Consider the following 25,437-nt stretch of genomic DNA (forward strand, 5'->3'; position numbering starts at 1 on the left):
CCTTGCGACGTCCTCCTTGCCTCAGCTTGCATCGGCATCGGCGCATGAGACCGCGTGCTCGGCTCCTGGCTACCGTGGCAAATTTAGCGGCGCTGACCTTTGCCGCTGCTTCCTGCACAGACTCTGACAGCAGCTGCGTGGCCCAGTTACGGCCATCAACGATGTCGCAAGTAGAAGCAGTCGATCCGATGCTGCTGCAGGTTTGTTATCCACACACGCAGTCACCCCAAACTCGTCACTGGCGACAGGCTGGAGTCCAGGTCAAGGCAGCAAAGGCCGCTGGTGCACTCCGAGGCCGCCCAGCTCTCCTGCTGCTGACGCACCACCTGCCACCGCTGCCGCCGCCCCACCCTCTGATTTACAGACCGACCCGCTGACTCTGAGCGCCTGGATTCTCACCCAGCAGCACAAGTCCCCGAATGCCCGTGGCCGCCTCACCGTGCTGCTCAATGCCATCGGCGTGGGCTGCAAATTTGTCAGCTCTGCAGTGCGCCGGGTGGGTGCGCAACAGCGCGCAGAGATTTGACGAGGGGCAGTTGGTCAAGCGGCATGCACGCTGGTGTTGGCAACTTTCAGCTCATAGCAGCGCAGCCTGTGGCTTGACACAGGTTGGGCGGTGCCGTTACAGCTGTTGCTGCCGATGCTGCCGCAGGCGGGCCTGGCCGGCATGATGGGGATGGCGGGAAGCAGCAATGTGCAGGGTGAGGACCAGAAGAAACTGGACCTAGTGGCCAACGAGGTGTTCAAGAACAGCCTGCGCCGCTCCGGGCAGTGTTGCATCCTGGTGAGCGTCATGAGTGGCTGCGCTCGCTTGGACGCAGGCTCCAGTTGTAGACCTTGAAGCAGCGTGTTTGATGCTGCTACTCGACTCGCAACTCCACTCCGCCCACCCAGCTGCCGTCACCTGCCGCCGCCGCCACCAACCACTGCAGATCACCGAGGAGGAGGAGGAGCCGATCTTCATTGAGGAGCCTCACCGCGGCGACTATGTGGTGGTGTTTGACCCGCTGGACGGCTCATCCAACATTGACTGTGGCGTGTCAGGTGTGGCGTTTCGGAGCGGCTCGGGGAAGGGAAGGGGCAGGAGAGCTGGTGTTGGAGAGCTGGCGCTCTGAAAGTGCAGCCTTCTTCAACCAGCAAGCCCTCGCCGCGCGCTTGCTGCCTACCTGCTTGCCCCTGCACCTCCCCCCTTCAGTGGGCACCATTTTTGGGATATACAAGGCGAAGAACCCGGGGTCGGGCAACTACTCGCTGGAGGACGTGATGCGGGTGGGTAGCCTGTGCCAGTGGCAGGGAGAGCGACTCATTCTCTGCTCATTCTTTTTACCTGCCCGCGGTCGCCATGCCCTGCCTGTCACTGCTGCAGCCAGGGACGGAGATGGTTGCGGCTGGGTACTGCATGTATGGCAGCATGAGCTACATGATGATCACCACGGGCAAGGGCGTGGCTGGATTCACTCTGGACCCCACGCTGGGTGAGTGTCTGAGAAGGCGCTGTGCGTGTGTGTGTACGTGGGGGTGGGTGGGGGTGGGGGGTGGGGTGGGTCTGGCTGAGCAAGATGGGCGTCTGGGCAGGCAACTAGTTGCGTTGCAAAACTAGATAGACCATGCCTCTCATTCACAATGCTGTGGTTCATTTCCCTCCCGTGCAGGCGAGTTCGTGATCACGCACCCCAAAGTGCAGGTGCCCAGCCGCGGACCGATCTATTCCATCAACGAGGGCAACGCAGTCAACTGGGATGCGGCCACCAAGAAGTGCGTTGAAAGCACTGGGGCGGCAGCAGCGCAGCAGCGGCACAACAACTCAGATGCTGGTCTGGCCCCAACCGGCATTTGCATGCCAGCTTGATGCTGATGCTGCTGCAGCCCACCGATGCCACGCACGGCTTCTGTACTGCTTGCAGGTACGTGGAGGCGTGCAAGGCGGGCACGTACAACAACGGCAAGCCGTACAGCCTGCGCTACGTGGGCTCCATGGTGGCCGACGTGCACCGCACCCTGCTCTATGGCGGCATCTTCATGTACCCGGCCGATAAGAAGAACCCCAAGGCAAGCCGGGGCCAGGAGGGCACCTCTGCGCTGTAAAGCATGGGCGTGTGTGTGTGTGGGGGGGGGGGACATCGCCTGGTGGGACGAGGGCCATATGCGAGTGAGAGCCTGCACCTGCCACTAATGCCTGCAGGGGAAGCTGCGTGTGCTGTATGAGTGCTTCCCGATGGCTATGCTGGTTGAGCAGGCAGGCGGCAAGGCCATCACAGGAACCCAGCGCAGCCTGGAGACCATGCCCGACTCCATTCATGACAGGTGCGGTTGGGGCCACTCCTGCGTGGGGCTTGCTAGGGTTTCGCCCTGCTTGCACACGTGCCCAGAGATCTCAATCCCCTCTGTCGCCCTCCGGGTCCGTCCACCTGCAGGGCTCCCATCTACCTGGGCAGCAAGGAGGAAGTCGAGCTTATAGAGATGTTCAAAAGGGAGATGGGGGCGCAGTGAGCACAGCAAAGGCAACAGCGAAGTGCACTCTGACATGGTGTGTTGCCATGTTTTTCAGTCTTTTTCTGTTTGTATAGACCTTGCAGGCGCGAACGTTGATTGCTCCATTGCTCCTGCTCCCATACAATTGGCTGCTTGCCTCTATCCCCTGGCTATGCTTCCTGGTTACCTGAGCATGCCGGCCTGTCGATTGTTGTTTCATTTGTAAATGAGGAAGAAGGACGACAGGCAGCAAGGGCAAGCGCAATGCGGGCCTACAGCCGGATGTCCAAGCTGTAAGTGTGCAGGACTCGGCGCACGGTCAGCGATATCCGCTCCCCACCCCGCGGCAGATCCTGCCCGATTGCCAACCCCGCCTGCTGTGCATTGACCACGCTAGCATCTATGCTCTCCACCTCCGCCTCCAGAATGCCGTGCAAACAGTCCGAGTAAGCTTCGTCTCTGTGGCAGGCAGCAAACATAAGCCCTGGGAAAACAGAGACTAGAGGCGATAAAGCATTGGTTCCACTTGTGCACGCCCACAGCCTACCTGAAGATGAGCAGGCTGCGGGGCTGGCAGACCACAGACGCTACCAGCTGATGGCTGAATTGGTGCGGTTCTTCGCCCACCATGGCCAATGCCGCAGCTGCATTGCACATGGCCCCCAAGAGCCAGCAGGATCTGTGCGTTCCCCCACCGTGCCAAGGTGGTGCACGCAGATCCAACCATGCATGCACGTGCAGTGCACGACGCAGCCAGGCCTGTGCCATGGCCTGACGCATGGGCAGCACCCACCTGCATGCGCCTCTGCCGCGCTACGCTTGCGCACAAAGCGCACCACTGCAGGGGCCGCCAGGCTCAGGATCGCCACTGCTGGGTAATATAGCGGGCCATCTTCGTGGGGTAAAATACCCTCCCCAGGCTGGTAGGCGTTCACAAGCACGTGATTAGGTAGCTGTCCACCGTAGACACCCTCGGATGCCAGCCGGGCCAGCAGCGGCGTGCACCAGCTGGGCATCGGTGCCGGGACCAGTCCCTTTTTGTGCACCATCCCTCCCAGGTTCTGCAGCTTGCGTCCTGCAGGAAGGTCATAGGCAAATTGTGGGGGTAGGCGGCCCACGACCAACAACTGTATGCCCCGCCCCCGCACCCCCGCCCACGCGCTCGCCTGAGCGGCAGGCAGCGGCAACACCGACCGGACACGGCCTTCCACTGCTGCTTGCTGGCCCTGATATCTCGCAACAGCCTCTCCTCCGCCTCACGATCGATGTATTGCTCAATCAGGTACAGGGAGCAAAGGGTGCCCACTCTGTGCCTCTCGAGCCGGTCCGACGCCATGGCCCGCTGTGCACCTTGGAGTGGGAGGCAAGATGAAGAGAGGTTAAAGAAGGGTGTGGCAAACAGGAGCAGAGAATGGCGACACACCAGGCGAGCAGTACATCCGAGCGAGGCAGTACTCTGAGCCCGCGTATAAAGCAGCACTGTTTTCCCCTGATGCACCCAGGTGCAGCTCATGACTCGTCTTGTTGGCTATGCACTGGGGCGGAAACAGCCTGGAGTCCCGTGTTTGCCTGGCCTCCGACTCTTTCATCAACCCCGGGCAACGCATGGTGAGTGGCAGCGGAGCGTGCAGCGTGAGTGCCAGCGTTATTGGCCGCAGTCTGGCCACTCCTCTCCCAGCCCACAAAGCTGCCACGGCCACGGTTGTTTCCCCTCTCTCTCTCTTTGTAGAAGGATGATGATGGCGCTTCCCACAAGTGAGTCGCCCTGCTTGCTGCCCTGCCCAAACCCTGCCCGTCGTCGTCAACCGGGAGTGCACTACCTATTTCTTTGTGCGCTCCGAAGGTAAGGTAAAGGAAGTGCACCACTTGATGCTTGTGTATTTTATTATTCTGCTTACAAACGCAGACACCTGAGCTGCGCCAAGGCGAGGCTGCCACCAGGACCCAAGGGCGCTGCGGCAGAGGCACCGGTGAGCAGGCCCCGGAGACTTACTTGGGGGACGTGGTTGGGGGTTCAATCCCGCTTCTCTGCAGAGTCACGCGTTGAAATGCTGCTCCCAAGTGCAGGTGTGCAAGCGCTGTCGGGCACGGGGCTTTTGCGTCTTTGGTGACCGCTGCATCTTCCAGCACCCAATTGAATGCTTGGGCATGCCGCTGCGGCAGCAGCAGGCGCAGCAGCAGTGAGCAGCAGCTGTTGCGCTGCCAGATTTGTGCTTGTTCTGCAGATGCCTGCCTTGCATTGCAGCAAACCTGTGACTGCTGTTGGTGGCATGACGGACACTGTCGCTTGCCGCTGTTGCCACAGAGCCGCACTGAAGGCGGCACTCGGCGGCGGCAGCAGCAGCGATGGTACTGCGCGACGACCGGCGCAGCGGCGGTCACAGTCCAAGAACAAGTTTAGGGCCAGTGCCTTCCGCAGGTGAGAAAGGGGGTTTGTGGCTTGGGACCGAGGCTTGGCTGCCAAGCACCTTTTGAACACTAGCTGAAGAAGCGCTGGTCACCTGGTTCGCAGATTCCTGATTGACACCTTTGGACGAGAGAAGCTCAGAGAAGGCGCGGGCGTGCTAGGTGAGCACCGAGCCTTGACGACGTGTGTGTGGCATCATTCCCAGGCGCCGACAGCATCAATAGGAGCGTGCGTCTGTCCCCCCCCCCCCCCCTTTCCAGACGTGGCTGGCGGCTCGGGCGAGCTCGCATTTGAACTCTGCAACCTCAACGGCACCCCTGCCACCGTGCTGGAGCCGCGCCCGCTGGAGTTGCACAAACGCATCAAGTGGTTGCTGGTGCGTGGTGGAAGACAAAATTGAGGAGTGAATGCCAATCCCGCGAACCAGAACGTCTCCATTTACGACTTCCACCCTGCTTTGGCTACCCTGCCACAGGCTGGATTCTACCACTGGAACCAACCGTTTGCGCATTACAACGATCGCCAGCGGGTTAGCTTTGGCCTCTCGGTGGAGCAGGCCGCGGCAGCACAGCGATGCTGGCAGAACCTGTCACAGCAGGCACAGGAGGATGCTGGAGAGGGAACGGCAGCGCAGCCAGTGACTGGGGCCTTGCTGCCAGACCATTTGCGGCTGGTCATCACCCCCGCGCTGGCTGCGTGCCTCATGGGTGGCGGCAGCTCCAGGGAGCGTGCCAGCAGCAGGAGCAGCAGCAGCTGTGGCGGCCGCGTGTGCGCGGCTGAAAGCAGCTTGTTGGACCTTGATGAGCAGCGGAAGGAGCTTCAGCCACCGGCAGCCACGTGGGACGTACCAGCGCAGTGGCCAGCAGTGTTTGAGCAGGCGAGTGGGAATTGCGGGGTGGGTTGATGGGTTTGCCCTGCCACCATCTTTTACGAGCCTGCGGCGGGGCATGCACCCTGCAGGCCCGGCGCCAGGCCCAGCACGGCAAGTGGCACATGCCAGTGGCCCCGCACGAGCCCAAGGTATCCACGGTGCAGCAAGATGCTGTGGATGGCGTAAGTGAGGAGCCAGTCAGTCTGGTGGCCAGCATAGCGACGATCCCGGCAGCGGTCACACCGCCGCCAGTTGACAAGCTCGCTCAGCCAAGCCGCAAGAAGGCGGTGGCATGGAGCATCCCAGTGGAAAGCGACTCAGAGGATGAGGACCAGCGGTGGTGGGCGGCAGGCACCGCAGGCACGCATGTTGCTGAAGCCAGCTCCAACATGAGGAGCGCTGCTGATGCCCAGCCGTCTGTTGAGCACCTGACTTCGGAGCTGCAGCAGCAAAGTGAGCTGCAGCAGGAGCTAGAGCAGCGGCACGCGCCAGAGGTGTGCGATGCGACCACGGCCTGGCACCGCCTGACACAATGTAGCGTGATTGTGGGCGTGTATCCCGACCAAGCCACAGGTGCGGCCGCGTTGCCCTTGTCTTCATGGTGGCGGATTGCTGGGTGTGCGCAGGTCGTGCACATGCCCTACTGGGACGGGCCAGTCGCCCTGCCGTCCCCAACGTCGCATCCACCCATTGGATGCGTGCAGAGTTCATTGTTGACCTGGCAATCGCTCATGGCAAGCCCTTTGCGGTGGTGCCCTGCTGCGTCTACAGCTGCGAGTTCCCCAGGTGCAGGCAGCTGGCGGGCTGGGTGGGGCGCTGGCGAATGGTGATTGGCCCGATGGCTTGATGTGTTGCAGCTGCACTGTTGATGCGTGATGTGCACTGATACCTGGCCAAAAGAGGTGCTTGCAAACCCGAATGCAGCTTCCCCAAACAGTTTGGCCTGTCGCCTCTCCCTTCCTCTTGCTGCAGACGGCTGCTGTGCGGCCGGTCGGTGACCAGCTATGAGCACTTCCTGCAGTACTTGGTGGCCAAGGATCCAGGGATACGTGTCGCAACACTCCCTCTTAGCGGCAAAAATCGGGTGCTCTACCGCATCGTGTAGGTTGGTGACTATAAGCTGGCTGCATATCTCTCGCATGTTGTCTGTTTATTTGTGAGTTTTTGAAGGGGGCCAGGCTTTGTTCCCCTTTTGTTGCACTGCCCTCTGCTTTGCTTGGCAAGTGGCCTCAGTTCCGTGCAGGCCGTTGATACAGGGTAATCCCCATGCCACTCCCTGCCATGGCCCCACCTGTATGGCAGAACTGTTGATTGTTGACCGGAGCTCATTTCATTGTATGTAACTTCAATTTACGTTGCTCGAGAAACACGCACCATGACCCGCAACACAGGACCCTCTCTGTCGAGAGGTTTATCTGCCACATGCACAAAGCCGTGCCTGGCATACAGCGCCTGCGCGGGGTGGCAACCACCAACCATTGAGCGCGCAGGCGACAGCCGCCTTCCAGCCAGTGCCCACTCAGTCGACACCTACCTGCGATCTGGCGCTGGTGGCCTCCAAATAGAGCGGCTTGTGGCCTCTGTCAGCCAGCTGGCAGATGTGGCACATCATTTTGGCCCCCAGGCCCTGCCCCCGCCACTCAGGATGCGATGCAATAAAGTGGATGCAGATAGCAGATCCATGCTCCTGCGGGCGTGGAGAACTGCTTAGGAGACGCTGGGGGATGCATGCTTTCACAGGCAAAGTTGAATTGACAAAACAAGCGAAACACAGCCTCACCTGAACCAGGCTCTCCAGCTGCAGCTGATCTTTCAGCTGGGCTAATGCCTCAGCACGGTCGCTGCGTGTGTATGTGTCTGCCTCTGCTGCCTCTGCTGCCATGCCCTGGTCGTTGCTACGCTCCTCATGCTGCCGATGCAGCTCTGCGATCAGCGCGCAGCATCTGCATCCAGGCAAGGGCGTCCAGTTTTTTGAGTCATCTGGTTGCAAATGCAAATGAAATGAAAGCGGCTGAACGGGTCTACTGAAGGGCTGGTTGAGGCGCCAGGCTTGCCGGAAATCGGGCGCCGCGAGCAACGTCTGGTTGGGTGTGCAAAGGTAAGACTGCAGCAACGAGCGCATGAATGCTTCTGTGTTTCCAGGCTTGCTGAGGTGTCGGGTGACATCATCCAGGTGCAGAGCCTGCAGGTGTGCCCAGGAAGAGGGAGGCGGGTGAGGGCGGCGGCCGTGCCGCCCCTTCGCCCGGAGTAATTCCCGCGATGAAGATTACCAATTCGCGTTCGCACATGAACTAACGTCCCAACCGCCCTCTGAACAGCGTTTATGTCCTGGAGTGGGACCTCCTGAAAGTCGACTCGGCTGCCCACCATTGCACTGTGCACTTGTTTGCACTCGAACGGAACCGATCTGGTTGATTGAAAACAAAAGCAGCAGGCGAGCACCTCCAATGCTAAAACAACAACAACAGCAGAACGCCGTGGTTAAGGCGCTCTAGTAGGGGCGGTAAATGAGCTGAAAGGTTCGGACCTCCATTGGCTTCAGCGTGACCAGCAGCTCGCCGTTGCTGCATCCGCCTGCAGCCATGGAAGCAGCGCGCGGCCAATGTCGGCGCTAGCCAGGGCAGGGCCCTGAATTAGGCACAAATTGCCCGTTGCCAGCAACGGCTGCATGGAATGAAACTCACTGGAGCAGTCGATGACTTGAGCCCCCTCTTGCAGCCTGGCCATCTCCCCCGTATCTAGCTCCTGAGCAGGGTGCAACCCACCGGCAGGGCCGGCGCCCGGCCAGCTATCGTTGGTCAGGCTGTCGCCTGCTTCAAATCGCAAACGCTCCCGCAGCATGTCAGAACGCAGCTGGTTGCCCGACAGCGACAGCTCGTGAATCTGCAGGCGGGCAGCCACTGTGGGAAACACGGACAGCATGCAGGTATTGGGAAGCGGCACGGCAGACTGCCTGCCAGCAGGGGCACACACCTCGCGGTACTGCAGCAGTTGTAGCACGGCGTTCAGGTTCTCAGTGATGGGGCGCGACAAGCCGGGGTCCTCGCCCTCCTGCATCGAAGGAGCGACGGAGCAAGTTTGAGCAGAGGTTGCAGCTTGTTTGCTGAACATTGGTCGCGGCAGCTCACCTGGTACAAGTGCGCCAATCGGACCAGGTAGCTGTCCCCCGTGTCCTTGAGCGTCAGCAGGTGCACGTTGCTGCGTTACGAGCGACAGGTCAGCAAAAGAAAGGCGGGATGCTAAAGTGAATTTTGGCCTACACAGCCTAGCAAGACGTGTGCCTTTGCATTGACCAACATTCCAGTTGGGTCGACCAGCAGCATGGCCCCGGCCATGCTGTCGCTAGGGCTGGCCACTCCCCAGGCCTTGGACCTGCTGTTTGCTGTGCTCAGCCTAGCAATTTTCTCCCTCTACCACGCCTGGTATTACAGCTGGCACTTGACAGACGACAGAGCCTCGGGTCATGCCAGGGGGGCCCGAGGTGGCGCTGGTCACCACCGCCTGGACAGGACGGGGCAGACTGCACGGCAGCTGTTCACGCTGGCAGTGCTGGCTTCTGGTAGTGATGCAGACCTCAACCTGGCGGTGCAGACTATGCGGTACGCTTCAAGGCTGCCTACAAAACTTGCCGCTCTGGATCCACAAGGTCACCGTGCGCCCGCAGGAACCCAATCACCGCTGCGTCCATCCTTGGCACGGGCGCCTCTGTTGGGTGAGCACCGGCAAGGCGACCTTGGGAGGGGCATGCTAAAGGCAGTGCCATGCAATGCATGCAAAGCGGGCTCTCTATCTGCCAGTGCAGGGTCACGACCCTGATCAACGTGGTGCTGGATGGCGACAAGATGGAGGCGGTGCGGCAGATGAGGCACGCATATGGCACAGCGACGCTGTGTGGCAGCAGGATGAGCGGCTTTGACGGTTGTGCCTGCCCTGGGCCCTCCACATCTTGTAACGGGCACTGAAGGCCATGTTTGCATTTCCGCGCATGCAGCCGCAGGGATCCCCTGACCGGCGGCAGCAGCATCATCGGTCCCGAGGCCAAGCTGGGAACCGCGGTGGCTGCGTTGTTCCTCTCCTTCTTCGCACTGGCACAGGCACGTAGCTTGCCCAAAATGCTGCCGGCTTTACAACCAGCCACACATGGCACAAGAGCGCACCATGCACTCTTTGCGATGCAGGCGCTGCGCCTATTCGTGCACTATCCTTTCCTTGTGCGTGCGGTGCACTACCACCACTCCACCAACACAGATTTGGCGCCAGCAGGGCTGGCAGGCGACAATAACAGCACCTTCCTAGAGGCCGAAGCGGTGAAGACATGCCTGCGTGGACAGACCTTTTTCTCCCTGGGCCTGCGCTTTCTGTACCTGTTCATCCCACTGGTAAGCCCTCTTCATCCCACTGGTAAGCGACAAGGGGGCCGGCCACTAGGCGGGCATCAACCACCACTAGACGAATTGGGGCTGAATCGGCAGCAGAGACAGACGGTTTGCCTCAACAATTGGCTGGTGCATGGTTTATGCACCGCATGCAGGTCACCTGGACTATGGGTGGGACCTGGCTGCTGATGACCACCATAACAATTGTGTCTTTCTTGTATGTTTTGGACCAGGTGTGAGGGTTGGTGGATCCAGCAGATGAATTCCGGTCGCACCCACCCGATCCGGTGCAAACAATTGTTCAGCAGTCTCTTGTGGTTTCTGTTGGCGTGCAAAACGAGCCAGTCATGCCGCACCTGTAAACGGGCTGTAAATGAAACGCTAGAATCCGAGCATGCGGGTGGCTGAAAGAAAGGGGCCCAGGGATATCTTGGTAAAGAGGACACAATCCTGATAGGGCTGTGCGGCAACCGCCTGGCAGGTTGCGACAGCACAAGACAGGCAGAAGTCACAAAATAAGAAAACAAGTGCCCACTGAGGTGCAGGGTCAGCCCTTGCCCCTCGCAAAGGCCTTGCGGCCCCTCAATTTCCTGCCGCCACCTGCAGCGGGGCAGCTGCTGGCCCCTCCCCTACCGCATATCTAGTTAACTTGTCAGCGGGGATGTAGCGCCGGCATATGGCCCGCAGGCTGTCCTGACGCTACAAGCCAGTGACAGTCTCCCAGAGCCACAGCTTGGCCCCAGGTGCGATGCTGATTACGTAGGCAGCTAGAGTCTCCGGCCTCGAGACTGAACCCACAGGATTGCGTGCGGAATGTCGCAGAGCCCTGCAAGCGGCTCATGAGTTGGCCTAACCTCCGCCATGTCATGCTGCCCCGTGGCGCCGACGACCGCTTGTTAACCGCCCCCAGCCACCCCTTCAAAGGTGATTTCTCAGAAACTTCGGGAGGGTGGTAGTGGTGGGGGGCCAATCTAGTGTTTCATTTGCAGCCCCCTAACATCAGACCCCACCAACACCCACACCCACGCGTCCTATTGGAAGTTGAGTACGCACCTAGCCAGCAGCTTGCTCACCTGTGCAAGATGTGTCCCTCGCTGAGGCTGAAGGTGCGCCGCAGGCCCACTCGGCCGTCAATGGCAGAGGAGCTGCAGCAGACGGCATTGCAGCTGCACCGTCGACCTAACAGCACTGCTAACGCCACAGGTCGTTCACAACAGCAGTGCAACTTGCTGCTTCACCCCACCTGCCAATCTCATGCGGGATGGCGCTGAATGCTAACAGCGGTGGGTCGTTGAGCTGCTGCTGCAGCGTGCGGCGCGGCCGAGCAGCCTCCTCCAGCGATGCTAGCAGCAGCCAGTGCTTGCCACGGACAACCAAGCCTGCAATTGCAGGACAGCAGAGCGGCGCCCTGTTGAGCCGGCAGCTGACAGGGCACCATGGTAGCATATGAATAGTATTCAACACTTGCCTGGGCAGTTGCAAAACGAGCAGCCGCAGGCAGTCTCGTTCAGCGGTTCACCAACGCCCCGTGCATCATCTGTGAGAGTCAACAGGAAGGTAGGTGTGCTGGGGCAGGGCATGTCCTGACCAGGAGAGTGGCCTGATGCTGAACAGTGGCTGGCTGCAACAGCAAACTAGCCACACCTGTGAGCGTGCGACGGTGCACCATGACCTCCATCTGTCCACTCCGCAGCGAGGCCCCTCCTGCAACCAAGACGATGCATGCGGCCCAGTGCTTAGAAGGATAACATCCCGCGACACACATTCTCCCTGGACGTCGCAATAATACGGGCCAGATGAGGTCTGAACCGCACTAGCTGCCCCCTCACCCTGTGCACGGTCAGTGAGCACCGCCAGCTGCCTGTCGGCATCCTGGATGTACATGGCAGCCGTGAGTGGGTAGTAGTTGCCTGCCACTGGCTCCGTTACGTTCAGCTCCCAGCTGGGCCGACAATTCCTGCATTGAGATCATGAATGGCCGTCAGCACAAGTAAGTATCACATGTGCATCTGGCTGACAGAGCGCTGTTTCATGCAGCATCGCCCCTGCATACTTGCCTCGTGCGCTTGACCATCTCTCGGCCATTTGCATCCGTCCAGAACCCGTCACCACTGTCAATGTCACTGGTGTACTGCATTGCGGCAGCGACGAGATCGAGTGGAGGGCACGAGGCGGATGGGGCCCAAGCATCATCTAGCAGAGGACCCCTTGACTTCAGAGCGTGCCAAGCACGGCATCCATCAACAAAGTATGTGTCCACTCACTCACCACCAGCACCACCTCCTTTCCCAGACCATCCTCGATGGGGATAGGTCCCACGGTCCACTCCACCTCCACCTGCGGCTGCCCCCGGTACAACCTGCGGACAGGGCGGCAGCGAACTGGCAGCCAGGCGCAAGAGGAATGGTGGAGGCTGACCATTGCCCCCCTCCACTGGCTAAAGTAACCTTCTGCTGCTCCTTTACCTGGTGACCAGCGTGGCCCAATTGGAGAACACCTGGCGCGCCTCCAAAACCGTTCCACCACGCACCAGCTCAAGCTGCGCGACTTTGCGGTGCTTCTTGCCGGGCAACAGCTGCCCCACCAGGCTGCTCCACCAGCTGCCGCCCTCACTTGAGCTGCTCATGTTGTAGAACCCGTTGGGCCTACAACAGCAGCAGGGGACCCACACAGTGCAAGACCTTGCCAATGGCTGTTGGTGCGGTCTGAGCTGCGCGCTGATCCACACCTGAAGATGTAGGCGCCGCTGGACTGGCCCCTGTTCTCCTGCACCTCCAGCCCATCGCTGCTGTTGTACCAGCCAAAGAAGGTGGACAGCTGCACTGAAGTGCCCTGTGAGCTCATGCTGCGCAGCAGGCCTAGGGCGGCAGGAGGAGCGGCAGCAAAGCAGGATTAGGAGCAGGATGTGCATCTGCCGTCCATGGATTGTCTATGCTCCAACCCGCTGCCATCTGCAGAGGATGTGTCCAGCGCAAAAAAGCACGGCACAGCACAGCTGAGACCACATCAGGCGCTCACCTGTGTACGTGTCAAACTCAAGGCTCACAACTCCATTGTCTAGCAGCACATAGCGCTCGGGCTCTGTACTGCCGTTGCTGGCCTGCAACAGCTTTGCGTCTGTTGGCCCAGCAGGTTTGGGTGCAGAATCCCGATGTGCTGCCTCCTCCAGCTTGCCGATGCTGCTGTCATGCATGCTGTGAGCACAGGGCTGAACGAAGAAGGTGCTGTAACCCAGGGGCGGCAGCCGCGCCACAAACACCAATTCTGCATGCCGAGACACATTCCGACACGTCAGCTTGAGGCTCATATGGCGCCTCGAGCAGAAAGCGGCAGCTGCAGTTTGTGGCTGGGGCGACATGCCAAAGATCGGCACCCACCAGCATTCCCAAACGTTGTGGGAGAGGTGGCATTTACGCCCGCCAGGAGCTGCTGCAAAGAGTTGGTGCTGTGTGAGGCAGGGACCAGCTGCGATGCCATCTCATCGCCCTCGGGGCCTGCACCAAGAAAAAGAGATTGGCCGCATGGCTAATGTTGAGTGCAATCAAAGCAACTGGAGTCTGATGCAGAGTTGGCAACTTGCCCACCCACCCGTCACATGCCAGGTACAGGTTGCACCAGAGTCCACCGGCACCCGCAAGGGAGCCTCACGGCTCCATCCCAGAGGATTGTAGGCCACCACCATGAAGCCCTTGCCTGTGGCCGATAAGCGCACTGGAAACGGAGAGAAAAGAAGCTGTGAGACAATGTGCGTCATTCTGAAAATATCCTTAAAGTATGCATAGGGGACTTCAGAATGATACATCCTGACAGTTCTGGACGTATGTGGCTCAGGACGGCAGCATTGAGGCTACCTGTGGTGTTGCAGGCAGTGATGTTGAGCCAGTCGCAGACCTCCAGTTCAATGGGTGTGTCCACGGGGTTGGGCTGTGCCCGCGCCTGCCCCTCCTCCTTTTGCAGGCGGCGGTGCAGGCTGGCAGCTGTGCCGATACGCGTCCGTGCTTCGCTGGCCAACACGCTGCTGCCGTCAGCAGCACCATGATGCCCAGGGCCACCGCCGGGCGTGTACTGGCCACGAATAAGCGCCTCCAGTAAAGAGGTAACCACCACCTGCGCCTCCTTGAGCCCTGCACGGAAGCGGCGGAGGGGTAGGCCGCCTGGCTTGCGCCAGAGCAAATGGATGCCACCAGCTGGCAGCTGCGCTATGGCAATCACTGTCTCCAAACGCATAGCACACTCACCCCTGTGCAGGCGCCTGTGGTAGTCGCAGGCCACGTGCTGTTTCTCAGTGCCGGTGATGGCATCATGGTGCTGGAGCAGGCTCACCGCTTCTTCTAGCGCATGTGTAGTGGGTCCTGCAGCCATAGGGTCCGTGGCAGCAGCATGCGCTCGAGCTGATCAGGTTTCAAATGGTGTCAGGGCACCCTTACAGCAAGTACCGCAGCGGCGCGTACCTCCCTCGGGGAGCCCCATGAACGCCTCCAGCTGGCGTGCCGCCTGTAGAAAAGAGGTAGCTGCACGGATGTAGCCCTTGCTGGCGGGGCGACTGGTGAAGTAGCCTGCGCCCGTGAGGGGCCACGCAAGCTTTGCCAAGCACCAGCGGTATGAGGAATGATGCCCCTGATTACAACCGCAAAACGACAAATGTTATGCGGCGGTCACCTGTCCAATAGGCATGTGGAAAGTCGGCATATGGATAGAAATCATCAGACTTAAGTGGCCAGCGCTCGCCGCTGTAGGCATGCTTGGCGCGCACATACCTGCAGCAAAGGATCATCTAGTTTGTCCCCTTCACGTGCTGTCTTGCCATCCTGACTGTGGATACAAGCCTCGGCACACATGATAAACTCACTCTGCGGGGGTGGAGTAGAAGGCGTTGAGGCGGCCATCGGCATTTACAGCACGGATTAGCTTGTCCAGGTTCTTGTACTGTAGGTGAGCATTGGCATACTGGAAGTCGGAGCCCAGTTGCAGCATGATGTCGGGGCCACGGGTGACCCCGGCAACTGCCCGGCACTGCTCCACAAAGGCATCGACTCTGCAAGCCGGCAGATCGGCAGGTCGGCACAGCAGCGTTATAAGGGGCAGCAAGTGCATGCATGCCTCGCTGCAATGGCTGGGAGGAATTGCTAGCCCTGTAGCTCATAGAACTGCTGTCCCAAGCGTGCCTGTCCTGCACATTGTACTCGTCCAGGCGTGAATCGTCCATGATTGGCGGGCAACCCCACTCGAAACCAAATCCCTCAGGCGGTCCATAGTTGCCTGCACGCACTTGGGGACCATGCTAGAATCAAATGCTGTTTCAAGGAGCGACACGTCCACAGGAAACACCACCACCTGCCGCATACGCTCACCACTGATGAAGTTGCCAGTGAAAACGGTGGCATCCTCCAGGGAGTTGGACCCCTGCCACACCATCTCCATGGCCGTCAGGTTCTTGCGATGCGCCATGTCCTGTGGCGCAGGCGGGGACACGCGCTCCAGCAGGTGGGCAGGCTGGTCGGCACACTGTCGCGCTGCATGCAGGTTCACCACACTAGAGCCCAGCAGGCAAGCAGCCAATCATGCGTGTCATGCCTGATAGTCTGCACGTCCAAAGAAGAGCGCGTCAAAGCCTACGTGGGCAGACAACAAGCCGGCCTGCATGGTGGCAGCCCCAAATCCTGGCCAAGCAAGTCTGTGGACCACCAGGGTGTGAGGTCTGGTGCCACTGCCACGCCCAGGCAGGCTGTGGGGCTTGCCTGTGTGGCAGAGTGACCAAATGGGTCAATCTGCCAGCCCACTCGGGGGATGGTCCCAAACGTCTTGCGCAGGAACCTGCGAGGAGGCAGTAGTTAACGCTGGAGTCGCAAGCCAAGGCGCGGCATGAATGCATTGCAAGGCATCCGCAATGAGCTGGCACAGGTGCTGGCAGCTCCCAGACGTGTGTCCGAGTGTTGTCTGGTCGATCATTGCCACATAGTGTGCTGTGGCCTCATCCTGCTGCACGTATCCGCCATTCACAAACTCCAACTGCAATGTTCAATGGCAATGCTTTTGGTGCAACAGCTGCATCGCAGGCACGCAGCAGGTGTAAGCAGCGAATGCTGCTTGCTTACGCACTTGGCCATCTTGCACCAGCTGCGTCACCAGCGCATGCATGTCCTCATCCTGCTGCGCCCACCAGCGCATGAAGAAGCTCTGCGGGGGCAGTAGAGGATAGCATGGCATGGAAAGGATGGCATTCCAGCCGGCAGCGCCCACCACCCCTGGCGGCAGATGACAGGCACTTGTGAAGCGAGCACGGCACGGAATCAGGGGAGCGGCACCCAGCCCGGCGCACACCATCTCGCCGTACACAAACTTGCGGGCGGGGTTGGCGGCCAGCGCCTGCACCACCGTGTCCAGGATGTACTGCACGCCTGCCACCTGGGAGCAAAGCAGCGGGAAGAAAGTTATAGTGCCTTGAATGCATGCCGCTGGCTGCCCCTTCCGTCTTCTGCTTCCCGCACGACCCCTACGCGCGCACCTGGATGGTGTTGTTGGCGCCGTAGTAGTACTGATCAACCGTCTTCAACCACCCAGCATCGTCGTGGCTGTGGCAGACAATGTGCACGTTGAGCTTGGGGGCGGGGTCGTGCTGTGTGGTCGGACGGTCGCGGGTGCCGCCACCGGCCGTTACCGCGGCCAGCAGCAGCAGCGACAGCAGCGCCCGGCCTGGCACCGATCCAGGGCTGGGCATGGGGGCCCTGGTGAACGAGGAGAGTGCGTGAGATGTTGCTTGCAGGTCTCGGGATGTCTGATCGGGACGTGAGCGATGCAATCGGTCGCCCGCGCGATCTTTCAATGCCGGTGGGGATTGATGGACTACCTGTGCAATTTTGGGCGCAGGATGGCCATCGTCGATGGCTAGGCCACGTCGGCGCCCCCAAAAATCTCACGCATGTCGCGTCCATCATGCATGCAGCCTTCCTGCCATTGTCACGACCCCCCTGGCCGCCCACCGGCGCAGTGGCAACCTGCATTCAGAACGTGGGCAGCAGCAACAAAGCACAATGCTAGTCGACGAGGGGCCGGGGCGGCATGTGGGGCGCAAGGCGAGAAAGCTGACGGATGGGCAGGCGAGTGAGCAGGCGCACACTGCATGCAATTTGTTGGGCCTCCCCCCTGGAGTCACCATTTCCCCTGCCGTGCACGCATCAGGAGGCGGAGCTCGAGAGCCTGTTGTTTGGCCGGGACGAGCAGGCGCTGGAGCAGCTAGGCCAGGAGGCGGTGGACGACGACGAGGCACACGGCAGCGCACTGGCCGCCTTTTTGCGGTCGTATGCTGCAGGCGCGGCAGCAGCAGACGAAGACCAAATCATGGATGAGAGAGACGAGGAGGAGGGCCGGCGCCAACGGCAGCACGGTGGGGGTGGGTTGCTTCTGTATGAAGACCGCCGGGGCGCCAACAAGGTGCCGCCCGCCAGCGCGCGGCAGCAGCGCAAGCGTCCGGCATGGGAGGACCCCCAGGATGCACACCTGCGGGTCAATGTGGCGGCCCGCAACCAGCTGCGCAAGCTGCGCCAAGCAGAGGATGAAGTGGAGTTGACAGGTGGGGGGCAGTGCCGCCACCGGGGCAGCCCTGTCTGCCCTGGAGCAGCTCTTGTGCACATGCTCCCGCTGCCTGACCCCAACGCCTGCAGCATGAGCTTGCTGGGCCGCCCCAAACCTGCACCGCCTCGTGGCCCGATGCCGCCTGCGCTTCGCAACTCATGTTGGGGTGCAGGCCAGCAGTACGAGCAGCGTTTGCGGCAGCAACACAACAAGCTCAACCCACGCACAGCGTGGGCCAGCGTAAAGAAGGCGTCCAAGCAGAGGCAGCGAGCAGCAGAGCATGGCGATGCCGGCAGCGACACCGAGGATGAAGCGGCCGAAGCTGCCGAGCGCCTGCTGCAGCGAGCGGGTGGCCTGCTGGCCCGCGGCGCCGCACTGCCACCGAGCATGCTGGAGACGACGCGGCTCAAGGATGCCAACCAGACTGAACCCTGCAAGGGTGCTGTCAAGTGCGTGCCGCTGGATGGCCCTCCCTGGCTGTTGCCCTTGCCCCAACGCTTGCTGCTGCTGTTGTCGGTGGCGCCAGAGTCAAAAGTGGCGCAGGCTGCATGCTGCAGCTCTTAAGTATGCTGGCGGCATGTCTTGGCGACCTGTTTGTGCCGCTGCCGCCATGTGCTGTCGTTCTTTCATCCTGGGTTGTTGCTGTGGACTGTGCTGTCACCTAAGCTGTCACCTGCATCATGCTGACTTCCCTGGTGCTAATTCTGCCACTGCTGCAGGAGCGTGGAGTTCCACCAGAATGGCGAGCTGCTGCTGACCGCGGGCCTGGATCGCCGGGTTTGCCTGTTCACTGTGGATGGCGTGAAGTGCGTTTGCATGGGACTCCTTGCATGAGACTTCGTTCCTGATGCGGTGGCCAAACACCATGTGCAGCAGCAGCAGCTTGTGATGGCGGTGTTTGTCTGCTGGAGCGCATTGCTGTTGCCCCGTGGGCTGCTTGAAATCTGCGCCTCACTGTTCTTCCCTGTAGGAACCAGCGCGCTGCTAGCTGGTTTATTGAGGACATGCCAGTGCACAAGGCGGCCTTTGCAGCGGGCGGCAGCAAGGTGCGTTTCACAGCACAGCTAAGTTTTGGCAGCGTCGAGTGAGGAAATGCGCTGCCAAGACAGGCCGTCGCTTTGTTCACGCTCTCGTTGCATGCATGTTCACCCGCGCTGCGCCTGTGCTCGCCATTCGACGCACTGAAGCGACTGGGCAGGCGATGGGGGTGTCTGCATAGAAGTGGGGGTGGCCGCCGCTGCTGGGCACAGGGCCAGCCATCTGCGGCGACGCATTCCTGGCCCAGGCGGGGCCGGTTGGCCCAGGGGGGGCAGTGGCCCTACCCATCCCACCCGGCCACCCACCACCCAGCCCACCCCAGCCCCTGCGCGAGCGCCCGGTGTCGCATTGCCGCGGGTTGGGAGGGGCAATGACGCGCCGGGGCTCCCGGGCCCGCGCCGCCGCTGCTGCCACCCGCCCGCACCCGAAGGTCCACAGAGGACGTGGCTGAGGGGGCGGGGATGGTGTGGCAGGGGGTGGTGGATTGGGGTGCGGCGCCCACTCAGTCAGCCCCCGCTGCCTTGGTCCACCCGCATGGCGGGTGGCCTCACTCTCCCACACGTGCCCACCCAGGCTGTCCACCACCCAGCCCACCCACCGTACACCCACCCACCCCACCCCCTGCAGGTGGTATTGAGTGGCCGCCGCCGCTTCTTCTACTTGTTAGATGTGGAGTCGCGGGCGGTGGAGCGCCTGGCCTCGCTGCGTGCATGGCGCGATGAGAAGAGCTTCGAGAGCTTTGTGACCAGCCAACACAGTCCGCAACCCAGTGAGCTTCGTTGTTGCCCCGGCCAGCACATCAGTTGTGCTGTTCAGCGCTGCAGAGCTGGGCTGATGCTGGGCTTGGGGGCGTTCTGCTGCAAGTGCCCCGTGCTTGTGGGTGCACCACTCTCTGGCTCGATTGACCATCGGCGCTGTTTCTGTTTGGTTGCTGCGCAGTCGCTGCCTTCTTTGGCAACGAGGGGCACGTGCCGCTGGTCAGCTTGCACACCAAACAGGTGAGGCGCAGCTCACACCCTGCCACGGTTGTGCAGTGGTAGTTGGCTGGGCTGCGTCCCGAGGTGGCCCTCCTCGCTTCGTGGCCCGCGCGTCTAGATTAGGCTGGCAGGAGGAGCACGGTGGTGCTGGCGGTCACTCACTCACCTGCCTGCTGCAGATGGTTGGCACGCTGAAGATGAATGGGACTGCCCGCACCGGTGCCTTCACCGCCGATGGCACTCAGCTCCTCACCAGCGGCGGCGACGGCACAGGTACGGGCTGCTGCCATGGAAGACGGGCAGAAAATCGCTTGCGTCCTCCATTCCCCTCGTGCTCCCTTGCCTGTGGCCCACCTCGCCGCTCATCCCATGCTCATGCAGTGTATGTCTGGGACCTGCGCACGCAGCGCTGCTTGCAGCGGCATCAGGACGAGGGGTGCCTAAACGGCGCCAGCATGGCCTGCGCGTCTGACGGCACCCTCTTCGCCACAGGTGGGCCAGGCCTGCTTGCAGTCAGCAGGAGCGTGACTTGTGTCTAGTTGCTGATTGGTGTGCATGCACGGGCCGTTGGTCCGCACGCAGGCTCCAACAGCGGCGTAGTCAACATCTACGCACGGGCGCAACCCTCGCAGCCCCAGCAACCTGTATTTAGCAGTGGAGAAGGCTGGGTGCTACCCGAGGCACCAAGCGCAGGTGAGCGAAGCTGATTGCTTGCAACCACGTCGCACCAAACAAAACCGGATGGATGTCCAGCAAGGATTATGGACAAGTGTGCAGGCAAGCCTCTCAAGACGGTGCTGAACCTGACCACCAGCATCGACACGCTGGCTTTCAACCACGATTGCCAAATGATGGTCATGGCGTCCAGGCTAAAGCGTGACGCGCTGAGGTGAGGTTATGGGTAGCTGGACGTGTTGTTCACTGACGGAGCCTCGCTGCACTGGTGTCGAGCTCCCCTGCTACGGAAGGTGGTGTCGACACCCGTTCAATGGAAGCCAAGCGTGGGGGCAAAACGAACTGCCATGCCGCATGCCGCGGCTGGTGCAGGGTGGTGCATGTGCCCACGATGACCGTGTTCAGCAACTGGCCGACCTCCAAATCGCCCCTGCACTACGTGCACGACGCAGCCTTCAGCCCAAACAGCGGATACCTGGCCATCGGCAACGCGCGCGGCCGTGTGTTGCTCTACCGCTTGCATCACTACAGCAGGGCTTAGTGGAATGATTGTTGCAACCTAAGGGGGTGTCTTTGACTCCCAACAGTGCCGCCTACGTCGCTGCGCACCCGTACCACTTGTCACGTGTATATTAGTGTGGCAGGGTGTGGCAGTGTCCGCTACTGTGCTGGATAACTGAATGGGTGGTGTTGCATTGTTTTCCGCCGCCCCGCCTTTTGGAGACATTTTTACCACCTACAATAAGGTGCTACATGATGCCACAATGCGAGTAGTAATGCACCCTACGTGCACCTACGTATATAGCTCACATTTCAGCAGTGGAACTATGAAATTGGTCAAAATAGGGGTAAGATTCGATTACCCGATGAGGCAAAAAGGGGTATCGTTTGCGGTACAAATACCCCCTCCATTTGACCTGCACCATTTGACCCGCTGGCCAGTTTTTTAAACGGGGCTTCTGGGGCCTCTCCTGCCTCCCCCTGGGGTTTTAGGGGGCGGGGATCACGATTCTGCACTCAAAACTGGCCTGGGAGGCCTCGACATGGGTGCAATTGGCCCCCTTGGGCGTGTTGTGAGAGAAGGGCTTTACACCAGACTGCAGAGGGCAGTCACTGAGGAAGGGCACTAGGAGAGAATGACAAACAAGGCGAAATGCAGGGGATTATATGCATGCATGGGAGAATGGCCAGATGGCGGGTGGCCGCCAGATGTCGCCGCCAGCTGGAGGGTGCTGACAGATGGCATTGGGTCGGGGAAGCTGACCGTTGGGTTTTGCCAGCTGGCGCGGGTGTGGGGCGCGTGGCTTTCGGTTTGGCCATCTGGCTTTCGGTCTGGCCGCGTCCCAACGCGGTGGGTGCTGTAGGTGAGCAGGCTGGACAGCTGGCGGGCGCTGGTGCAGCCAGGTGGCCCGCCGTCCAACACTCCCACGCAGACTGCTCAACTGCAGGGGGTGATGCCCATGGCGGTGCGGCAGTAGTCGAACTTGGTTGCCGGCACGGGCTTGGTCAGGGAGTCGGCGACCATGTGGTCAGTCTTGATGTAGGAGAAGGAAACGTCGTGCCACGCGCTCGCGGGCAAAATGGTAGATGACGTCGATGTGCTTGGAGCGCATGGAGAAGACGGGGTTCTTGAGCAGCTTGATGGCGCCCTGGCTATCAGCCAGCATGGGGATGGTTTGGATGGGCTGGCCCAGGTTGCCCAACAGGGTGCGCAGCCAGAGGGCCTCCTTGATGGCGGCGGCTGCCGCCATGTACTCGGCCTCGGTGGTGGAGGCCGCCACGGTCTGCTGCAGGCGGCTGGACCAGCTGATGGCACCGCCGTTGAGGATGAAGACGTAGGCGGTGGTGGAGCGCCGGGTGTCGATGTCGCCGGCGTAGTCTGCGTCGCAGTAGGCCTCCAGCCCGGGGCCGCCAGCGCCAAAGGTGATGCCGTAGTTGGCGGTGCCCGCCAGGTAGCGCAGCACGCCCTTGGCTGCCTGCCAGTGGGCGAGGCTGGGCTTGGACATGTAGCGGGCGAGAGCTCCCACGGCTTGGGCGATGTCGGGGCGTGTGCAGACTGACAGATACAGCAGGCTCCCAACCAGCTGAGCATAGCCGGGGGTGCGTGCGTCCATGGGCTCGCCGACGCTGGTGAGCTTGGTGGCGGTGCTGAGTGGGGTGCTCAGGGGCTTGGCCTCACCCAGGTTGAACTTGGTCAGCAGGTCAGCCGTCATGCGCTTCTGTGCCAGCTTGATGGTCCGGTTGGCGCGGTCGCGGATGATCTCCATGCCCAAGAAGTAGGTGACAGGGCCCAGGTCGCGGGCGTCGAAGGCAGCCAGGATCTGGACCTTGGTGGACTGCAGCTCGGCGACGTCGATCGAAACGACCAGTATGTCGTCGACATAGATGAGTAGGTAGATGGGGTCGGCGCTGGGCTTGATGAAGAGAGCGGGGTCGGCGCTTGACTCGATGTAGCCCATCTCTTCCAGCACGGACTTGAGCTTCTTGTGCCAGGCCCGGGGCGCCTGCTTCAGGCCGTAGAGTGCCTTGTTCAGGTGGCAGGAGATGTCGTCGTTGCCCTCCTCGTAGCCAGGGGGCTACTGAATGTACACCTCCTCCTCCAGCTCGCCGTTGAGGAAAGCAGTCTTGATGTCCAGCTGGTGGATCTCGTAGTCGTTGGTGGCAGCAATGGACAGCAGGGTGCGCAGGGTGGTGAACTTGCTGACGGGGGCGAAGACCTCCTCGTAGTCGATGCCCTCGCGCTGGCGGAAACCCTTGGCGACGAGGCGGGCCTTGTACCGCTCCACGGCGCCGGTGCTGTCGCGCTTGATCTTGAACACCCATTTGACAGGGATGGGGTTGACGCCCTACGGGGTGCGCTCCAGCGTCCAGGTGTTGTTGTCCAGCAGGGATGCATACTCCTCGTCCATGGCCTGCCGCCAGAAGGGGGCTTGCTCAGAGGCCAGTGCCTCCTCCAGCGTGGTGGGCTCGGTGATGACTGCCAGGTGGGCCTGGGCAGTGGTGGCGCGGTAGCCGTCCAGCTGCCACACAGATGCCGGGCGCTGCGCTGCCGCTCGGACAGGGTTGCGCCGTGGGCCATCTGCCAGCGGCGGCGGCGGCGGTGCTTGCTCCTGCTCCTCCTCCGCACCGCTGTCGTGCGCCGCTCCCACGGTCTCGGCGCCCTCCTCATCGTCGCTGACGGCGACGGAGTCGCGCCGTGGGGGCAGCAGGGTGCTGGGACTGTGCTCCAGGTGGCCAGGTCCTTCGTTGAAGGTGACGTCGCGGCTGATGACGATGCGCCCGCTGTCCAGGAGGATTTTGTAGCCCTTGGTGCCGGGCGGGTAGCCGATGAGGCGTCCAGGCTCGCTGGTAGGGGCCAGCTTGTTGCGCAGCTGCTTGGGGATGAGCGCGTAGCAGCTGGTGCCGAAGATGCGCAGGTGGGAGACATCAGGCTTGGTGCCGGTGAGCAGCTCGATGGGGTCCTTGTCGCGGCCGCTCACAGGTGACCGGTTGCGCAGGTAGTTGGCAGTGGCCAGGGCCTCTGCCCACAGGGACTTGGGCAGGTGGGCATCCTCCAGCATGGGACGAACCTTGTCCAGCAGGGTGCGGTTGAGGCGCTCGGCCGCGCCGTTCTGCTCCGGGCTGTAGCGAACGGTGGTCTCCAGCATGATGCCCTTCGATGCACAGAAGGCCTTCAGCTCTTGGTTGATGTACTCGGAGCCGTTGTCGCAGCGCAAGCGCCGCACGCGGGTGCCGCCTTGAGTCTCCAGCTGGGTGATGGTTGCCTTGACGGCCGCAGCCGTCTCGGACTTGTGTGCCAGGGTGTGCACGGTGGAGGACTTGGTGTAGTCGTCCAGGATGGTCACGAAGTACTTGCTGCCTCCCAGGGAGGTGACAGGCAGCGGGCCGCACACGTCGGTGTGCAGCAGCTCCAACTTGGAGGAGGCGGCGCTGTCGCCGCTCGCCTTGAACGGCGCACGCTGCGCTTTGCCGAGGGCGCAGGGCTCACACGGTGGCCCGGCGCCTGCCGCCTTGAAGTCGTTGGCGGTGGTGGCGATGCCGGTGACCATGTCCTTGGTCTGAAGGCGCGCCAGGTTGTCGTAGCCCAGGTGGCCGAAGCGCTGGTGCCAGAGTTGGGGGCTCTCCTTGGAGACGCGCGCCACGTGGGCCTGCTCGGCCCGGCCCGTCAGGGTGTAGACTGAGTCGCCGTGGCAGGGCGCGGTGGCCAGGACCTGGTCGCCCTGCCAGATCTCGCAGGCGTCGGCCATGAACTTGAAGCTCAGGCCACGCCGCGTGGCTTGCCGCACGGAGAGCAGTTGCTCGGCGGCGCCTGGGACGTGCAGCACGTCGCGCAGGATGAAGGGGCCGTTGGGCGTGTGCAGCAGCACGTGCCCGGCAGTGGTGGCTTTGCCAGTGCCGCCGTTGCCAAAGGCGATGGTGATGGCCTCCTTCAGCAGGTAGGGGTCGAGCAGAACAGAGGAGTCGTGAGTAAGGTGGCAAGATGCACCGGTGTCTAGCACCCAACGTTGCGAGCTGTCACTGGCCTGGCTGGTGCTGCAGCTGCTCCGGCTAATGTTGTGGCTGCGCCGGCTGATCCTGTTCTGGCTGCTCCACCTGGTGTTGAGGACATCCCCCCGTCCGCTGCTGGGTGGCCCCAGGCACGGGGGCCCTGCTGATGCTGACAGGGCAATGGCAGCGGCAAACCGCTGGTGCGGGCGCTGTTGCTGGCGGCGTGGGCGCTGCTGGTCTGCCCGCCGCTGCTGCTGCTGCTGCTGCTGGCTGCGCTCCTGCGCCAGCTTCCTACACTCAAACTTGTGGTGGCCCAGGATGCCGCAATGAAAACAGGGGCCCTTGGACTTGCCACCGGGGTGGTTGCTTGGACGGCCCGGCCCGGCGTGGCGGTCCTGAGCGTTGGCCATCAGCGCCTCTTCGCTGGGGCGCTCTGTCTTCTGCTCGTTGTGCTCCACGGTGAGCAGCTTGGGCAGGATGTCATCCAGGCTCAGGTCCCCGTCGGTGGTGGCAGTGATCACGGTGGCCATCGTTGCGTAGGCAGACGGCAGGCCGGACATC

The 25,437-nt window shown here is 61.5% G+C and overlaps 5 protein-coding genes across 5 annotated transcripts; 3 read left to right on the forward strand and 2 right to left on the reverse strand.

Annotated features, from left to right (window-relative positions):
• Window positions 1-640: 640 nt before the first annotated feature.
• On the forward strand, window positions 641-2,490 carry CHLNCDRAFT_56257 (hypothetical protein; the record flags this gene model as incomplete). Its single annotated transcript, XM_005845759.1, has 8 exons — window positions 641-784; window positions 933-1,044; window positions 1,196-1,269; window positions 1,367-1,475; window positions 1,653-1,755; window positions 1,905-2,049; window positions 2,183-2,304; window positions 2,415-2,490. The coding sequence occupies 8 exons, from the start codon at window positions 641-643 to the stop codon at window positions 2,488-2,490; spliced, it is 885 nt and encodes a 294-aa protein (XP_005845821.1).
• Window positions 2,491-2,744: 254 nt separating this feature from the next.
• Window positions 2,745-3,808, reverse strand: CHLNCDRAFT_25631 (hypothetical protein; the record flags this gene model as incomplete). The annotated part of the gene is made up of 4 exons (XM_005845873.1): window positions 2,745-2,931; window positions 3,020-3,089; window positions 3,266-3,547; window positions 3,667-3,808. The coding sequence occupies 4 exons, from the start codon at window positions 3,806-3,808 to the stop codon at window positions 2,745-2,747; spliced, it is 681 nt and encodes a 226-aa protein (XP_005845935.1).
• Window positions 3,809-4,620: 812 nt separating this feature from the next.
• On the forward strand, window positions 4,621-6,855 carry CHLNCDRAFT_136575 (hypothetical protein; the record flags this gene model as incomplete). Its single annotated transcript, XM_005845760.1, has 8 exons — window positions 4,621-4,652; window positions 4,778-4,891; window positions 4,985-5,040; window positions 5,140-5,255; window positions 5,355-5,723; window positions 5,840-6,323; window positions 6,455-6,536; window positions 6,723-6,855. 8 exons carry the CDS (start codon window positions 4,621-4,623, stop codon window positions 6,853-6,855), a joined length of 1,386 nt encoding a protein of 461 aa, XP_005845822.1.
• A 1,266-nt stretch (window positions 6,856-8,121) lies between these two features.
• CHLNCDRAFT_36397 (hypothetical protein) lies at window positions 8,122-16,953 on the reverse strand. Its single transcript, XM_005845874.1, has 29 exons — window positions 16,632-16,953; window positions 16,448-16,531; window positions 16,226-16,303; window positions 16,047-16,135; window positions 15,835-15,940; window positions 15,481-15,619; window positions 15,275-15,385; window positions 14,976-15,159; window positions 14,786-14,883; window positions 14,578-14,682; window positions 14,359-14,478; window positions 13,978-14,124; window positions 13,752-13,837; window positions 13,504-13,651; window positions 13,214-13,390; window positions 12,855-12,984; window positions 12,592-12,714; window positions 12,395-12,485; window positions 12,180-12,257; window positions 12,128-12,135; window positions 11,956-12,083; window positions 11,771-11,830; window positions 11,589-11,663; window positions 11,370-11,505; window positions 11,200-11,271; window positions 8,879-8,948; window positions 8,724-8,801; window positions 8,435-8,633; window positions 8,122-8,324 (listed from the first exon to the last, which is right to left on the reverse strand). The coding sequence occupies exons 1-29, from the start codon at window positions 16,842-16,844 to the stop codon at window positions 8,242-8,244; spliced, it is 3,216 nt and encodes a 1,071-aa protein (XP_005845936.1). The 5' UTR covers window positions 16,845-16,953; the 3' UTR covers window positions 8,122-8,241.
• Window positions 16,954-17,157: 204 nt separating this feature from the next.
• Window positions 17,158-21,231, forward strand: CHLNCDRAFT_58500 (hypothetical protein; the record flags this gene model as incomplete). Its single annotated transcript, XM_005845761.1, has 11 exons — window positions 17,158-17,187; window positions 17,306-17,696; window positions 17,871-18,147; window positions 18,418-18,504; window positions 18,669-18,744; window positions 19,364-19,505; window positions 19,676-19,734; window positions 19,893-19,986; window positions 20,095-20,205; window positions 20,467-20,602; window positions 20,761-21,231. 11 exons carry the CDS (start codon window positions 17,158-17,160, stop codon window positions 20,927-20,929), a joined length of 1,572 nt encoding a protein of 523 aa, XP_005845823.1. The 3' UTR covers window positions 20,930-21,231.
• Between the last annotated feature and the right edge of the window lie 4,206 nt (window positions 21,232-25,437).

This window comes from Chlorella variabilis, assembly GCF_000147415.1.
Source record: "Chlorella variabilis unplaced genomic scaffold CHLNCscaffold_16, whole genome shotgun sequence".
NCBI classification, from domain to species: domain Eukaryota; kingdom Viridiplantae; phylum Chlorophyta; class Trebouxiophyceae; order Chlorellales; family Chlorellaceae; genus Chlorella; species Chlorella variabilis.

What these genes read in the sequence shown, in the direction of transcription:
- CHLNCDRAFT_36397 (XM_005845874.1), bottom strand. Translation starts at nt 16,844, where the DNA reads ATGCCCAGCCCTGGATCGGTGCCAGGCCGGGCGCTGCTGTCGCTGCTG. An exon ending in CAGACAACACTCGGACACAC is followed by an intron (nt 15,941 to 16,046) that starts GTCTGGGAGCTG and finishes GCCTCCTCGCAG; the next exon opens with GTTCCTGCGCAAGACGTTTG. An exon ending in TCCACATGCCTATTGGACAG is followed by an intron (nt 14,683 to 14,785) that starts GTGACCGCCGCA and finishes TCACGGGCGCAG; the next exon opens with GCTACTTCACCAGTCGCCCC.